General features: G+C 36.6%; 2 protein-coding genes across 4 annotated transcripts; both read left to right on the top strand.

The window, feature by feature from the left end:
- Nucleotides 1-17: 17 nt before the first annotated feature.
- On the top strand, nt 18-7,006 carry LOC106062567 (N(6)-adenine-specific methyltransferase METTL4-like). 3 transcript variants are annotated; one of them, XM_056029923.1, is made up of 11 exons: nt 18-58; nt 565-821; nt 1,506-1,606; nt 1,936-1,983; nt 2,828-3,053; nt 4,302-4,469; nt 4,811-4,880; nt 5,478-5,652; nt 5,747-5,990; nt 6,305-6,396; nt 6,595-7,006. In XM_056029923.1, exons 2-11 carry the CDS (start codon nt 596-598, stop codon nt 6,640-6,642), a joined length of 1,398 nt encoding a protein of 465 aa, XP_055885898.1. In that variant the 5' UTR covers nt 18-58; nt 565-595; the 3' UTR covers nt 6,643-7,006. The 3 variants fall into 3 exon arrangements, with proteins under 3 accessions (XP_055885898.1, XP_013076325.2, XP_055885900.1); XM_013220871.2 differs by lacking the exon at nt 18-58 and adding an exon at nt 65-425; XM_056029925.1 differs by lacking the exon at nt 18-58 and adding an exon at nt 68-194.
- A 3,212-nt stretch (nt 7,007-10,218) lies between these two features.
- LOC129926378 (uncharacterized) lies at nt 10,219-13,573 on the top strand. Its single transcript, XM_056029926.1, has 2 exons — nt 10,219-12,406; nt 13,133-13,573. Exon 1 carries the CDS (start codon nt 10,514-10,516, stop codon nt 11,540-11,542), a length of 1,029 nt encoding a protein of 342 aa, XP_055885901.1. The 5' UTR covers nt 10,219-10,513; the 3' UTR covers nt 11,543-12,406; nt 13,133-13,573.
- Nucleotides 13,574-16,445: the final 2,872 nt, after the last annotated feature.

Genomic DNA, 16,445 nt, shown 5'->3' with positions numbered 1-16,445 from the left:
ACTCCCAAACACCGTGTGGTGCAACCTATATAAAACACACATCAACACTATAGACATAGTAATATATACTTCGCACTCTAAATCTTCAACTAAATTAAACTTTAAGCTCACTACTTTTTGTCACTAGACTCTAAAATCTAGATTTAATAGAAAACTGATTTAAAGAGAAAAAAAAAAAGATTTTACCCCTTAAAGTAATTAGGTCTAATAGATATTTATAGATCTAGCCCCTAGGCATAAGATAAGTAGTCCCACAGCGTAATGAAGACTAACTAAAATTGCCAGAAGTAATCTTAATTAATTGACTTAAAAGTGCTGGATTGATTCCTGAATTAACATGTGACATGTTATTTGTTAATCTGATACTACACTGTAGATAGATCTAGACTCTACTTATTTCCACCCCAGACTCTAGCCCCTAGGCTGTAAGTAGAACCACAATCCTAATGATTAGATTTATAAAGAAAAACAAATGCCTCCTACTCCTTGATGTGGAAGTGAAGTTTCAGATGTATAGGGGCCTATCTGATACACAGATAAATCTAATTTATATTTAATTTTTAGCTTGCCTACTTGGCTACATTCAAAAGTCCTAATGTCTGTGGTTTGTCAAATAAAAGATGCAGCATTGCTTGATCATTGTGGCATCACTGAGAAATGGTTTCACTTGAGAAATGAGATAAGTTCAAGAGAAAATCAGTTTGAGAAAATTTTATCTCAAACAGGGGATATTGTCAATACTTCAAAACATGAAGATTGTTCAAGTTTGTCGCAGACTGGAAATGTAAATAACTACAGAATGAAAAGTGATTTATTTGCAAGTAAGTACAGTTGACTCTTGATAGTCTGATGATTACCTGGATTACCCGACTGAGGGGTCGTCATATTTTAGCTGTACTTCAAAGAATGTATCTGTAAATCTTTGTAAATGTCAAGTAAATTTTATTTATAATGTAATAAGATAATATCTTAGACTTTCAATGATATAAAAGAAACAAATAACTGAAAGAGAAAAAAAAAACGTATGATTTTAGTTTTCACATATAGTACTAAATTACAATTTAAATCTAGCTGCATTCTCAAAATATAGATAGGGCCTATACATACTACAGTATGGTAAACATTAATAACATGAATTGACTTTATGGCTGTGTCAGAGTTGTGAATGTTTTGGATTATGAAGTGTGGCACTATCAAGAGTCAAAGCCTATTTTGCCTTTATACATCTTATCAAGGATATATGAAGTAATACTTCTTGTTTCACTAATACATTTCAAGAAAAAAAAAGATAGAAATTTGTCATCACTTATCATATTTGATTGTTTATAGATATGTATCAAAATCATACCTACTGGAGACAACTGTAAGTTTAAAATGTTTAACAGATACAGTAACTAAAAAATAATTTGAATCATTTTAGAAAAATTAAATGGCATTGGTCTGATTGAGATGACTTTAACAAAGTTCTGAATTTCCAATAATCAATGGTTATAAACTTTCTCCAGTTGAATTTCCCTTTATGATGGACAGTCAAGTGAAGAGACTCTCTTCAAGTCAAGCCTCACATGATAAGATTTTTTTAAAAGAAAGTTCAGCAGATAGAAAGGTTAGAACCAATATGAGCATGTCCAAGTAATGGTAGGCTTAAAAATATAATCTCCATGTCCTTGTAATCACAACAAATTTCTGTATGGATCAATAAAGCAGTCTTAGTCTCAGTCTCAGTCTTAGTCTTAGTCTCAGTCTTAGTCTCAGTCTTAGTCTCAGTCTCAGTCTTAGTCTTAGGTAACAAACTGAATATACCTTATACTTTACTATTTGTATTTGTTTATGTTTATATTGTTTATATAGTTTTAGAATAAAGAGATGACTTTTATTAAGACCACTGGTTCTTGTTAGTTCAGATTGTATTCTCTGATCAATATTTATTTTCAGAGGAAAAGAAAGAAACAGAGAAGGATCAACACAAATGCCGATGTAAAGGTAACAAGAAAGACATAAAATAATCAAAGCAGTGTTGTTTGATTCAGACTTTTTTTAAGGAAAGTTTTTAAATCTCAAAGAAATATTTGATATAATCATACATAATCCATTTTTAAATTCTCTTATAGTCATTTAAATAACTGACAATTTCTGAATTACTATTTTCCAAATGATGCTTAACATTTCATCCTTTTTGCACACACATAAATATACAAGGAAGTTTTTCTCAGCTCGTAGAATCTGTTAACCTCACAAACACACACACACATAAATATATAAGGAAGTTTTTCTCAGCTCGTAGAATCTGTTAACCTCACAAACACTCACACACATAAATATATAAGGAAGTTTTTCTCAGCTTGTAGAATCTGTTAACCTCACAAACACACACACACATAAATATATAAGGAAGTTTTTCTCAGCTTGTAGAATCTGTTAACCTCACAAACACACACACACATAAATATACAAGGAAGTTTTTCTCAGCTCGTAGAATCTGTTAACCTCACAAACACACACACACATAAATATATAAGGAAGTTTTTCTCAGCTTGTAGAATCTGTTAACCTCACACACACACACATAAATATATAAGGAAGTTTTTCTCAGCTCAAAGAATCTGTTAACTTCACACATACACACACACACACATAAATATACAAGGAAGTTTTTCTCAGCTCAAAGAATCTGTTAACTTCACACATACACACACACACACATAAATATACAAGGAAGTTTTTCTCAGCTTGTAGAATCTGTTAACCTCACACACACACATACACCAAATGCAGTCTCAACTGTGACATTCGTATATTCATTGGTAGATAAAGTCTCTTCTATCAGTTTATTTCAGATTTGAAAACATCTTTGTCAGATTTGATAACTCTTTCTCGAAATGAAAGTTATCTCACTCAAGACACAGAACCCTATCAAAGAAATGATTTGGCTAAATCAGCATCTCAGATTCATGGATGTGGAGATTTATTTCAACTTCTGTGTGAAAACTTAGACATGCATTTAAATACCGGTAGTCATTATAATGAAACTGTACCACATGACCTCAACCTGGGTAAGCTCAGACAAATCTTTAATGTTTCGTTACAAAGCTTATATCAACTCTTTCTGTCTGTCTGATAAAAAGTTTGTACACGTTATTTCTCCAACTATTTTGTATCAGGTTGAAATTTTGCATAATTATTTCTTGTATCTGATAAAACAAAACCAATAAAACTGATCCAGACAAGTGATAGTATCACAGGGCATTAAGAACGCTAAAAGCATGAAATTGTGGTAAACAAAAAAACCCATTAACAATAATTCCAATTGCACAGATTTATTAGTGTATAGATGTTACAAATTTAATTACATGACTGATCCAAACTAATTGATACAATTACACCTAATAAAAGCTTTGTTGTTTTTTTTAAAGTATTTTCATATGTTTCTTGTTTGTTAAGTTGTCTTCTTCAGTGTGTAAATAATAATACTCATAATTAATATGGTAAAAAAACAATAATTGCAAATAAAAGTGTTTCTTTCTACCACATTTTCACCACCAACTTTCTTGAAATCTCTGAGGCTGCTAATACATTTCAAGTGATTTACTGGCTACTTCTGTCCCTCTTGTATTCAGTGTAAAGCCCATCCATTTCCATCATCTCTTCTGCCACCATTCTTCTTTTTTCTGGGTACTGTTAAAAATTGAAAGTCCTTAGAATATTAAGATACCAGTACCGGTATCTATTAACTTCATAAGACATTTTTTTTCCTGATTGCTGATTTTATATAATGAGAAATATAATTTTGACATTAAAAATTATGGATTTTATGGCATTGATTTACATGTCATATGTAGTTACTAATTAACAATATGCATCACCTAGTCTGCAATTTAATTTTTGTAAGATAAGTCCATCTTTAATAAAAGAACTCTACTTGAATTACTCTGTACTTGACTTTATTCAACAAGGTAACAGTAAACACATTCACATCACACATGACTCATCATACTATCAACACAAGCAAAAAGTAAACTGCTCAGTTACACCACACCATTTAAATTATGTCCAAATTTTGTTTATAAATATACCATATCATACCAAATAATCTTACTTTTTTTTTAAATATATTTTTGACATCATTTGACCTATAGAAATTTCTGTAGAAATCAAATAACTTAAAATTAGTTGTATTTAATTAAAATAATAATTTATCTGCTCCTTTGATATTTTTGATCATATAAGAATATTAACAAAACAAATAAATAAGGAAAATACAATGTTAATGTTTTTGTATTTTTTTTTTTAATTTTCTCTAGGTGACCAGTTTCACTATAGTGCAAAGAGTTTGGTTGGGGTTTGTGTGCGAAATGAAGATTGTAAACTTGTCAAAGTTGGGCATGATGAGTTTCTTATACCTAAAAGATGTTCTTTTTTGACATCTAGTTTTGACTACTTTATCTCTAGAGGCTATCAACAAATGATAAGTAAGTAGGTCTTTACATTGTGGGGTTCAGGTCAAATAAGGTCTGTATGTTGTGGAGTAGAGGCCAAGTAAGTAGATCTATATGTTTTGGGGTACAGATCAAGTCAGTAGGTCATAGGGTACAGGTCAAGTAAGGTCTATATGTTGTGGGGTATAGGTCATGGGGTAATGGTCAGGTAAGATCTACATGTGATGATGTAGAGGTCAAGTAAGTAAGTCTAAATGTTGCAGGGTAGAGGTCAAGTAAGTTGGTATATATGTTGTGGGGTAGAGGTCTATACATTTGTGCAGAGAATAAATAGACATGAAGTAAATAACACAAATTTTTTCTCAACTTCCTAGCTTCACAAGGCTTTGATCTACTTGTCATTGATCCTCCATGGCCAAATAAATCTGTTAAAAGGAAGAAAAGGTAAACATCTAGTACACAACTGTGTTGGTTGCTGTTGTTTTTTTTAAGTTAAGATAAAATAATTGTATTGGTCACACAAACGGAAAGACAGTTTGACTACAATTGTCCTCCTCAGCATTACTGCTATAACAATATGGATGTAGATGCAAATGCACAAACCTATATACATGCCTATTTCTTCTAGCCATTGAAGTGACTATAGGGATCCTATGGATAGACAATATACCATTTATAGAAACTACATTGAGGCTGGCAATGTATATTTACTTTAATCACTTTTCAAACCCGACACCATCAAACGACAGTCCAGAATGCATACTTCATGACCAGGCAGCCAATCCTTGATAAATCATGGAGATGATTAAAAAATCATTGTTCTGTCTGAAGGGATTGCTCAAAACAATTGTATTGCATGTATGGTTAATAAGTGGAAGGGAGTGTCTAAAACAAAATGTGAAAAAGGCAAATATCCAAATACTACAGAGTGCGCTGCTTGTGGGGAGGTTAGTTTTTATTCAACTTACCACAAAGTAAATGAAAAATGTGTTTTGTGTGTAAGCCTAGATCTAATTTCTGTACACTTAAAATCTCTTTCAGTTATGCTACTTTCAATGAACTAAATCTCAAGTCATTACCAGTTCACCAGCTGGGCAAAGATGGCGGTTTGATTTGTATCTGGGTAACAAATAAAGAACAGCTGATCAACTTTGTGAAAGATGAACTCTTCCCTCATTGGTGTGTCGAATGGATTGCTGATTGGTTTTGGATGAAGGTATTCTAGTGAGCAATTCTATTTGAAATACTCAGCCTTGTTTGCTTGGTTTTAATTGAAATGATGAACATACACCTGTTTACATTTTCTCTAGGTGACAAAGAGTGGTGTGCCTGTTTGTGATATAAATTCTTCGCACAAGAAGCCTTATGAGCAATTAATTATTGGCAGGTGTAATTTATCAGCTGGACAAGTTGTGACTAGGATTCATAAGACATTGAATAACCAACTTGTTGAGAAACAAAGAGAGAAAGAAATGTCACCAGCAAGGCTCCCACAGAATTTTCTGATAGTTTCTGTACCTTGTTCACTGCATTCCAAAAAGCCGCCACTTTCAGGTATAGTCAAGTTTCCAATGTATGAGCATGTGCTGTGCCTTATGTAGTACGGTGCAATGGTATTGGGAAAAACATTTCATCCTTAATTCTATTTTGTTGATTCTAAGTTTGGTTCAGTGGTCATTGAATAAGAAGGGAGTGTTCAGAAAAATCTTTCTCACCTCTTTTCTGTTCTCATATATTTTCATGTTTATACAAAACTAATAGATGTTGCTTGGTTTATATCTGGATTTTTTTTTTATTTTTTTTTTCTGTTATTTAATACTTCTACAGCCATCTCCACATCATGACACATTTTATGTTTTACTCTACAGATGTGTTTTCACCATACTTACCTCCAAATCCAAACTGCATTGAATTGTTTGCCAGGAATTTAGTGCCAGAATGGTCAAGTTGGGGAAATGAGGCAAGTTTTAAAACATTGGTTTGGAAATATCTTCTTATTTTTGTAGCAGATGTGAACAGATGACTTAATAATTCTTTTTAATACATCAAAAATTGTATTATCAACTAATTTGTGTAAGCATTATTGTAATATATCCTTACAGTAATGAGCTCACTAGGAGACAAAGGAATATTTTTTACGTATTTTTTTTTTTTCCAGCCTTTACGACATCAGCATTCAGACTACTTTGAACCTGTCTTGGAATAGTTTGTCACTCTGTGGAGAATGTCTTGGAATAGTTTGTCACTCTGTGGAGAATGTCTTGGAATAGTTTGTCACTCTGTGGAGAATGTCTTGGAATAGTTTGTCACTCTGTGGAGAATGTCTTGGAATAGTTTGTCACTCTGTGGAGAATGTCTTGGAATAGTTTGTCACTCTGTGGAGAATGTCTTGGAATAGTTTGTCACTCTGTGGAGAATGTCTTGGAATAGTTTGTTACTCTGTGGAGAATGTCTTGGAATAGTTTGTCACTCTGTGGAGAATGTCTTGGAATAGTTTGTCACTCTGTGGAGAATGGGCTTATAAATAATTTGTATGTAATAAACTGTAAAATAAAAATTCTTTATGTGAACATTGACAGTCTTTGGCTTTTACTATTCATAGTGGTAAATAATCTGGCAAGGCAAGATAAATGAAACAACTTTGAATCAACGCAGTTTTGCTTAGCATGGTGAGTTTTCAAAAAAACTTTTCATGGCTTTTAAAAGTTAGTAATGAGTATTAAGAATATTAAAACACACCTAATACCTAAGTTTTGATTTGAGATTTTAATTTTGATTTTTTTTTATTCATTTAATAAAATATTTGAGTTCTGCCACTTTCATTGTTTACAAAAAAAATGTGATTTTATGTCATAATACTTTGACATTTAAGTCAAATGCGACGTGGCATATTGTGTTGAAATCTAAGAGAGAGATGGAGAAATGCATGTCATCTGGTCTTTAAATGCACTGACATATGTAAGTGTTAAATGAATCACTTCAAGATATAACACCTGAGATGAACTCCTATTGAAAAATCTAAGCAGGAAGGACTAATCCTCCTGTAGTGCCCTGGCAAGAAACTAGATATAACACCAACAGCTGAGAGAAAAAAAGAAGAGGCCCACAAGGAGGGCAAACATAGAGGAGGAGGTGTCATGGTTCATATGAGGTGAACAAAAGTAGGAACAAAGTTGAAAAAGCTGCAGCTTCTTGGTGATAACAAATGCCCAACTTTTGACCATACAATCAGAGATTCTCCAGTCACATAGAAAGTTGCAAGCAAAGCAGAAAAGATTTGATTAATTGCCGGAAAAGATTTTTAGGTCAATGCCCGAAAATTAAACTAAAATTTAATTTCATTTAAAGAGGTTAGATTAATGCTGAAAAATGTTGCACTATATTATCTGTGACTTCAGTAACGAAATATCTTGCAAGTAGACCTTTTTTTTTTTTTTTTTTTTTTTTTGCTAATAAACTTATTGTTTAATTTTATTACTATGAAAATATTTAAAAACTAATTTATTAGCCTTTAATATTACATATAAAAAAAAAGTATTATATCAATAATTTCTGTTCCTAATTCATAACTATTTTTTTCAAAAGAACATAAAGATTGAATAAATATGTAAGATTAAAATAAATTTTATTAGGGCATTATACAGCCTAGACTTACACATGCTGAATTCTGAAGAGGATGTAGCCTAGACTTACACATGCTGAATTCTGAAGAGGATGTAGCCTAGACTTACACATGCTGAATTCTGAAGAGGATGTAGCCTAGACTTACACATGCTGAATTCTGAAGAGGATGTAGCCTAGACTTACACATGCTGAATTCTGAAGAGGATACAGCCCAGACTTACACATGCTGAATTCTGAAGAGGATGTAGCCTAGACTTACACATGCTGAATTCTGAAGAGGATACAGCCCAGACTTACACATGCTGAATTCTGAAGAGGATGTAGCCTAGACTTACACATGCTGAATTCTGAAGAGGATACAGCCCAGACTTACACATGCTGAATTCTGAAGAGGATGTAGCCTAGACTTACACATGCTGAATTCTGAAGAGGATGTAGCCTAGACTTACACATGGTGAATTCTGAAGAGGATGTAGCCTAGACTTACACATGCTGAATTCTGAAGAGGATACAGCCCAGACTTACACATGCTGAATTCTGAAGAGGATACAGCCCAGACTTACACATGCTGAATTCTGAAGAGGATGTAGCCTAGACTTACACATGCTGAATTCTGAAGAGGATGTAGCCTAGACTTACACATGCTGAATTCTGAAGAGGATACAGCCTAGACTTACACATGCTGAATTCTGAAGAGGATGTACCCTTTCCCTTATTAGACCTGACAAATTCTGAACAGAAAATATACTCTTCTTATTCTGGTAATCCTGAAATAAAATCTATTTAGCAATCTACACTTCAGCAAAAGTAACCACCTTTCCTTAGTTCAGTTCTTAACAAGATAACTTGTAGACACCATTAAATGATTTTAGTATATCAATGTTTTCCTATACTTTCATAAATCTTTTTTTAATTGTTATAATTTATGCATTTCATTTATTTCTTTAGTATTTCTTACATGGTAATTGTGGCTGGTTTGCTTTTAATTGCTTTAGTCCCTAATTTAAAGCTCTGTTGAGTAGGAATCAGGAAACTTAAGCTGAAAACATTTCAATTGATATTAATGATTTAATTCATCATTGTTGTCATGTTTTTTTTTCTTCAAGTGATTCAATAGTTCAAGCTTGAATAATATCATATTGCACTCAATTTATTTTTTAAGTTGTCTTGACATTTGATGTCTTCAAATATTTGTGTAATAGGCTCAGTATATTTGTGGGTTTTTCAATTAATCAACTAAGTTAATGTAAGGCTATTGATCAGCACTTTATTTTATTTTTTTTAGGCTCAACAATGATAAATAGCATTTTGCACAAACATTTAATCAGGCTCTCAAACTGAAGGTTTGAATCTTAGTGAAGACTCTGGGATTTTACATTTGTAGACTTAGCAATTAGTCCTTGGTGCAGCCAACTCTAACCTGACATAAGTTAGAGAAAGTCAAGGCGGTTGGTGGTTGTGCTGGCTACATGACATCCTCTTTAACTGTAATGGCCATCAATAATAGATGACCCTTTATTATCTGCTCTATAGATCGCCAGTTCTGAGAGGGGAACTTTTACTATATATGAGGATTGATAAGGTTTAAAAGTTGGTAACAATTTACTCAAATAGTACATTGAAGGCAGAGGTTTCTGGAACTAATGTTATTCATCCTTTTTAATACTGTTAAGGTCATTTTTTTTTATAGTTACAATGTTTTGTTTGGTGTAAAGAACATCGAAGTTTATCTTGTCCGTTTCGAAGAAGTTGCGAGCTACTACGGTCTGCCAGAGGAGAAATGGTGCTTCCGGCTATCCCAATGCCTCCGAGGCAAAGCCTACGAAGTTTACTCTAAACTTCCCTCCGGCCAGCGAGAAGACTACGCAGCCCTCAAACAGGCGCTACTCGTCCAATTCGAGCTGACTGCCGAGGCTTACCAAAAAAAATTCAGGACATCCCGCCTAGAGCGCCGAGAGACCTACGGTAATCTCTGCGACAGGTTGGACAAATACCTGAAGAGGTGGCACACTCTTAGCGAACTGCCAGAGACCTTGGACGGCCTAATGAGCCTCATACTCGCCGAGCAGTTGCTAGAGTGCCTGCCGAACGAAGTCAAAATCTTCGTTAAGGAGCAGCAAGCCGCTACACCAGACGACATAGCTTCAGCTGCAGACCGGTACGCGACTGCCCGCAAAGACGTTAAGGACACCAAAAGCAAGACCTCAGCCTCGGACAAACCAGAGGACCAGCCAACTTCTTCCAACAAACACGCTCCTTCTAGCCAACCCGCTCCTTTTGCTAAACCTCAGCACCAAAAAGCACCAATCCAACGACCAGCCACGCCTACTAGCTACGACAGATGAAGCCACCCGCCTCGACATGGCCAGACCAATAACCATCACCGTGACCGGAACAGCACGAGTGATCACAGGCCCAATCAACAGCAGCAAGCTCCACGTACTGTGTCAGCCATGACTGAGCTCCCTGAACCCTCTTTGCATAATCAGCCATCGCCTCTTGATGAGGAAGAGGAGGACTATTACGTCATATCAGCGCTGACCGTGGCCCCTGAACCCACTGCTTGTGGCCTTACCCAACCGATACTGCCTCACCCCACCGTATCACCTCCTGGGGTAGAGACTATTCTGATTAACGGATCTCCTGTCCAGGCACTATTCGATTCCGGATGTGAGGTGAGCTCTGTCATCAGCAAAGCACTGGTCGACCCATCGGATCTCACTGGTGGATCAGTGACGGTCCAATCTCTAGACCGTGGCATTCCTCCGAAGGTGTATCCTATCGCTCGGGTCCACGTAGAATGCAAGTATGTACATGGCACCATTGATGCAGTAGTCATGGACTCGCCAGTATACGACTTTGTTCTAGGCTCCAGGTACATACCTCTAGGAGTTGTCAATAAACCATACTTCTCTCTGCCCGTTGGTAGAACGACAAAGCAGAAAGGTGGCAGCAACCAGCCGGTTGGAAGCCCTGGTCGCCACTCTAACAAATCCTTTACTGGCTCCTCAGCCAAGCTCAAGCCGCGCCTCCCTGGCACTGGCACTGCTAGGAAGTCACGAGGTAAGCGAAATACCTACACTCGTGAGAGTCCTTGTAACTCCCGCTCTTCAGCAATCAAACCACTCATCCCTGGCACTGATCCTGCCAGGAAGTCACAGAGGAAAGTGAACTTTCACTCTCGTGAAAGTGGGCCTCATCACGGCTCCACCCACACTTTAAGGCCACTCTTCCCTGACATTGACCGTGTCTGGAAAATTAGAGGTAAGCCGATCAATCGCACTCACGAAGAAACGCCTCACTATGGCTTTAGAGATAAGCCCCGTCCAACATACGCGCATTGGGCCCTCGGCCATAACGTCCATCCCACTTACTGGTCTGCCCCAAGAAGGAGATGTACCCAGTCCTATCTACCCGGCCTATTTCCCCAGGTTTCCAGAATTGCCCTTCCACGTGGCAATCCGCCTGCGGACAGAACATAGGCGACAGCGGACCCTTAGGACGGACACCCCTCTGGACCTTGGCAACCTCTTAACTACTGGGAAAATTTTCTTGAATGCTACGACCGACAGTAGACGAAACTTGAGCGATACCAACGTGAGCACTTTATAGATCTTTTAACCAAGACCTATCTTACGCGGGGAGGGTTGTGACGAACCGATTTAGCTCACTCAAGGTATCACTCAGGTCTAAGCATTTAATTAATTTATTTACTCGCTATTAATCATCAATTTTATTAATTTAGCCAATCAAGCGCTAAAAACACAGCCACCACCCCTCCAATCCAACCCCACCCCCTATGACAGCGATGTCACATTTTACTATCCCCACTTTGACACGTGTCACACTAGACTCTTGACAAGAGTACACTCCCTCCATCTATCGTGGCAAACATCCGTTGACCCCCCCCTTCCGGGAGCGGCTGGTCACTTCAAAGTACCCATTCAACTTAACGCCTCGGGCAACGCTGTTCGTCTAGCACTAGCCATTATCAAGGTATAATCTCCCTTGATTTTGGCCGAGCTCCGATAATCTCCCCTTCATAATCCACCTGGCCACCTGGGCTGATTTCCTGGACTTTCAACTCGCGCCTTCGCGCAATGTCTATCTCCCGGAAACTCTCGTCACGGTCAAGCGTGGACCCCCATTGTCAAAGACGTCAGATAGTCTAGACCACCTTTGCACCTATCTCCCGCCACTCACCCCCCCCCCCCTTTCTATCCACGTGTATATGGACAAACTTCATCGTCCGATCTCATTCACGCTGGAGAGCCCACAGGGAGCACATCTAACTCTTGCTTGAGCTCTAGACTATTTTCATTCCCTTATTTCACTTTGGATTGGTGGTATGTAACTTAGTAAAGTGCTTGAGAACCATTTTACTTAGTAATGTATATATATATATTTGTGCATTTATTACTACATTATTTGTGTACCTATTTGTGCATTCTTATCATGGATAATGTAAGTAGATTACTGTATACTTATATTTTATATCATGACTTTTGTGGCTAAATGTTCAAACCAGCTGGACTAGAGTTTATTAACAATTCTTACCAGATGTATTTAGCTCTTTAACTATTATTGTTTTAACTCTGATATATTAGCGCTCAGCACGAGCCTTCAACGTAGTATCATTGATTAATTCCTTGGCAGGGAATTATCCGAACATTTATGTAAACATGTCTTATTACTGAGTATGTATTTACTTATGCTCTATGTTTACTTATGTGAGAGCATGGGCGAGTATCAGACGTTGATCTCCCCTTCCCCTTTCATCTCATTTATCTAAGCGATATAGGTACTTGCTACTCACCGTGATTGGTGAACGACACTTGTATTACTTATCATATATCACTTATTATTGTTTGTTATTTCCCTTTATGGGAGTCCCCATTATTATTGTTATCTCCCTTGATGGGACACTATATTCGTTTGTTAGGTCCCTTTGATAATTATGAAACTAGCTTATAGTTTCTATACATCATTCTGAAGATGTCCTTCACGGAAAGGCATCTACCTCCCAGAGTTATCGTTATGGCTAAACCGACGCATACATCATATCGTTGCAGCTTTTATCTATAGGCTACATCCGCCTGAAATCTTAGCAACCTAAAGCTGATAGCAGATTTGCTGGCACCAGATCTGTAGACATCAGACCTACTCATCCTTCAAGAGTCCAAGTAACAACGCTAGCCACAGACTCGTCACTGGCTTAACTGATTGGTTGACGCAGCTTAGCTCTGCAACCATACAAGTTGGACTGCGCACGGAGCCTGGATCCACTACGCTAGCCCACCAGCAGACAGCATCAGTACCAGCCACACCCGTCTCACCAGTGCAGCACCGGACCAAAAGCTAAGCAACCAGCCTAATGACACTCAGACCACTTGGTTCTAATATCTGATGATGATAGTCCTATATATGTAAATACGCTAGATCCCGTACTAGCAACTGTACAGCATTTCACCTTTCATTATCTTATTTTGTATAATAAACTGTACATAAGTTTACATCTAAATATAGTATTTGTTGCCTGCATTATAACGCTGTGCTTGTAGTTTATATGTGCAAGTAAGGATTCTCAAACTATAAAATCCCCTAGACACCCAAAACGGCCAATACTTTAATCCGACTTGTCACAATGGGGGCTTGTAAGACAAATTTCCTTATGGACAATAAAGATTATTATAATTATTAAGTGGGTTGAATCTTAATAAATGACTCATTACTACTTAAGCCAATTAGGCATAGTTCACTTATTTTAGAATATGAAAGTCAAGGCATTCTGTACAGTGTGAAGGCACCAACTCAAAAGTGAACATAATATTCTTGGGAAAATTGTACAGTTTATTGCCATGGCAAGTCCTTATCACCTTCAGCTGGTGAAAATGGCATATCCGTTGACTCAATACTTTAAAGTTACCTGGTCATGTGGAATGCATTCAATGGACTGACATTCAATGGTCCTGGGGTTTGAATCCTGCTGGCCTACACACTTTTTTTGTCCTATAGGAGGTTTGGGCTATTATGAAATAATCTTCAGATCTGAAGCAACATCCAAAATGTGTAAAACAAGCAAACAAATGAAAACTAAAACCTAGACTTCTCTTCTGATCTGTTAACCCATGAGTTGATTGAAGCAGGCATTGAAGGAAAACTAAGTCTACAAAAACATACAAGGAATAGTCTATCTAGTCTCTGTCACAGAATTGAAGCTTTTTGATCTGATAGTAAATAATACTGAATAATAACAATTTGTAGAGTAAATTGTTCTTGTAGAGCTAAGGACATCTTGGGTAAATTCATTGTGATTTGTTTTTGTTGTCTTTTGTTGTTTTTCAATAACTTTTATTGAAAGACTAATGTTTATATTGTAAATATATATATATATTCGTCTTCTTCTTCTTCTAGCCAGCTTTATTGCTGCTGAGCTGTGAGCTCTTTTGCAGACTGTGCCAAGGAAAAAAAGTGTGCTGTTTTCTTCAGTTGTTCAGCACTGCCGTACAGGGTGTTGGTTATGTTGGGCTGTAGTGGAAGTAGGGTCTGCCTAAGGTGGATTAGGGAGGGGCAATCAAAGAGGATATGGTTTACGGTTTCAAAGGGGTGGGCGCAATGTCTGCAAAGGGGTAGTTGTGTGGAGTTTATTTTGTTCAGGTGGTAATTTAATAGTGGTGTGTGTCCTGTTCTTAGTTGGAAGATTGTAGATTGTTCTTTGTCCAGTTTGTTAGGCGTAGTCATTTCTCTGTACATGGCTCTGCCTGTGTTTCCTGATGCCCATTGGTTGAGCCACTCCTCTTTGTGATTGTTGACTAACATTGACCTTAGGGTGAGGTAGTTAACAGGTCTATCTGGTTATTCCATAGTTGAACCTGCCTTTGATAGCTTATCTGCCTTTTCATTTCCCATGATGCCAATGTGTCCAGGGATCCACTGCAGTGTAATATTGATATTTAATTTTGATATCATCTGGTGGATTATCACACTGAGTGTTGTCAACTCTCTTGGGCTGTTTGAGGTGCTGCTGTTAAGTGCTTGCAGAGTAGATTGGGAGTCTGTAAAGACAACAATATCTGATGGTGGTTGCACTCCTTCATATAATTTGTTTTCCACTGTCTGGAGTGCTATGGTAATTGCCTCAATTTCGGCTTGGAAGTTTGAGCAGTAATCACCACAGGGTGCGCTTATCTCAAAGTGTTTATTTTTAGGGAAGACCAGGAAGGCACCAAGACCAGCATTGATGGTAGCTTTGAAAGCCGATCCGTCTGTATAAATATGGATAGCTGTTTTTTGATAGCTTTCGATTGTTTCAAGCGTGCCTACTTTGAGCTCCAGTGGATTTGATTCTTTTGTTAAGGTGTTATTTAGTAAATGTGTTTTGATGGTTGGTTGTTTGTAGTTTAGTCCGGGTGTAATGTTTGAATAAATATATATATTACATTGTAAATATGTTGACATACCCCAAGTAGCCCAGAGTAAAAGCTCTGATTATCAATTGAATGGGACTTGTTCAAGCCTGGGTTTATTGTTTATCATTTCACAGAGATGTGTTAAGGAGTTTTCAAAAAAAAAAAGTCTCTGCTTAGCCATATTACTAATTAATGTTGGAAAAGAATATAGTTGACATGCTTGTGCATCAGGTTAAAAAATTCATGGTTTCAGTCTTACTGGCAGTACAGGAGTTTTACTTTTGAGGTTACTTAGCTTTCAATGGCTTCCTCCCTTCAGCTGGTCAAAATGAAGTTTGTAGGTCATTGTAAAGCTATATAATGATGAACCACAGAAAAGGGGGCATGTTTTCTGACGTTTGTAGCATTTGTTTGATGCCTTGATTGGGACATTTACTTTGTCAACATGATACCTTTGGCTTTAGAAATGAGAAATCCAAGTCTGCAAGAAGCTTTGTTGATTAGATAAGTACGAGTACAGAATTCTTTTCTTAGGATTGCTGTTTAAAGTGATTAAAAATCATTTTAGTTTCTTGTATTTCTTTGATTCAATACAGGCAATTATGAGTTTGTTTGTCTTTTTTTTTAACAAAGGACAGCAACTCTAGAAATAGTCAATCATGCAACCAGAGTTAGCACCACATTTGTACATAGTAACCACATTGAGGTTAGAACCACAGATAAAATGTGTCAAAGAGAACATGAAAATGTTTTTCAAAAGCTTGTTCCATTTACATTTCATTCTCTCTCTTATTTTTAATTTATACTTTTTTATTATTTTTTGTTACTTTAAAAAAAAAACATTAAATCTTTAAGAAAACTTTTAAGCTATTGTTCAATATATTGAAACAGGCTTTTTGAAAAACATTTTGTCTAGTTCTTCCAGAAGCAACATGTTAATGATGTCACATTGAAAGGAGAGAAGAAAAAAGAAACA

Source organism: Biomphalaria glabrata, chromosome 5, assembly GCF_947242115.1.
Source record: "Biomphalaria glabrata chromosome 5, xgBioGlab47.1, whole genome shotgun sequence".
Lineage (NCBI taxonomy): Eukaryota > Metazoa > Mollusca > Gastropoda > Planorbidae > Biomphalaria > Biomphalaria glabrata.
Note: the sequence above shows the minus strand (reverse complement) of the source record. Positions and strands in the feature narration are given on the sequence as shown.

Coding starts and splice junctions, on each gene's coding strand:
- LOC106062567 (XM_056029923.1), top strand. CDS start 596: ATGTCTGTGGTTTGTCAAATAAAAGATGCAGCATTGCTTGATCATTGT. Junction 1,607..1,935: donor AAAGTTCAGCAGATAGAAAG/GTTAGAACCAAT, acceptor ATTTATTTTCAG/AGGAAAAGAAAGAAACAGAG. Junction 4,881..5,477: donor TCTGTTAAAAGGAAGAAAAG/GTAAACATCTAG, acceptor AATCTCTTTCAG/TTATGCTACTTTCAATGAAC.
- LOC129926378 (XM_056029926.1), top strand. CDS start 10,514: ATGACTGAGCTCCCTGAACCCTCTTTGCATAATCAGCCATCGCCTCTT.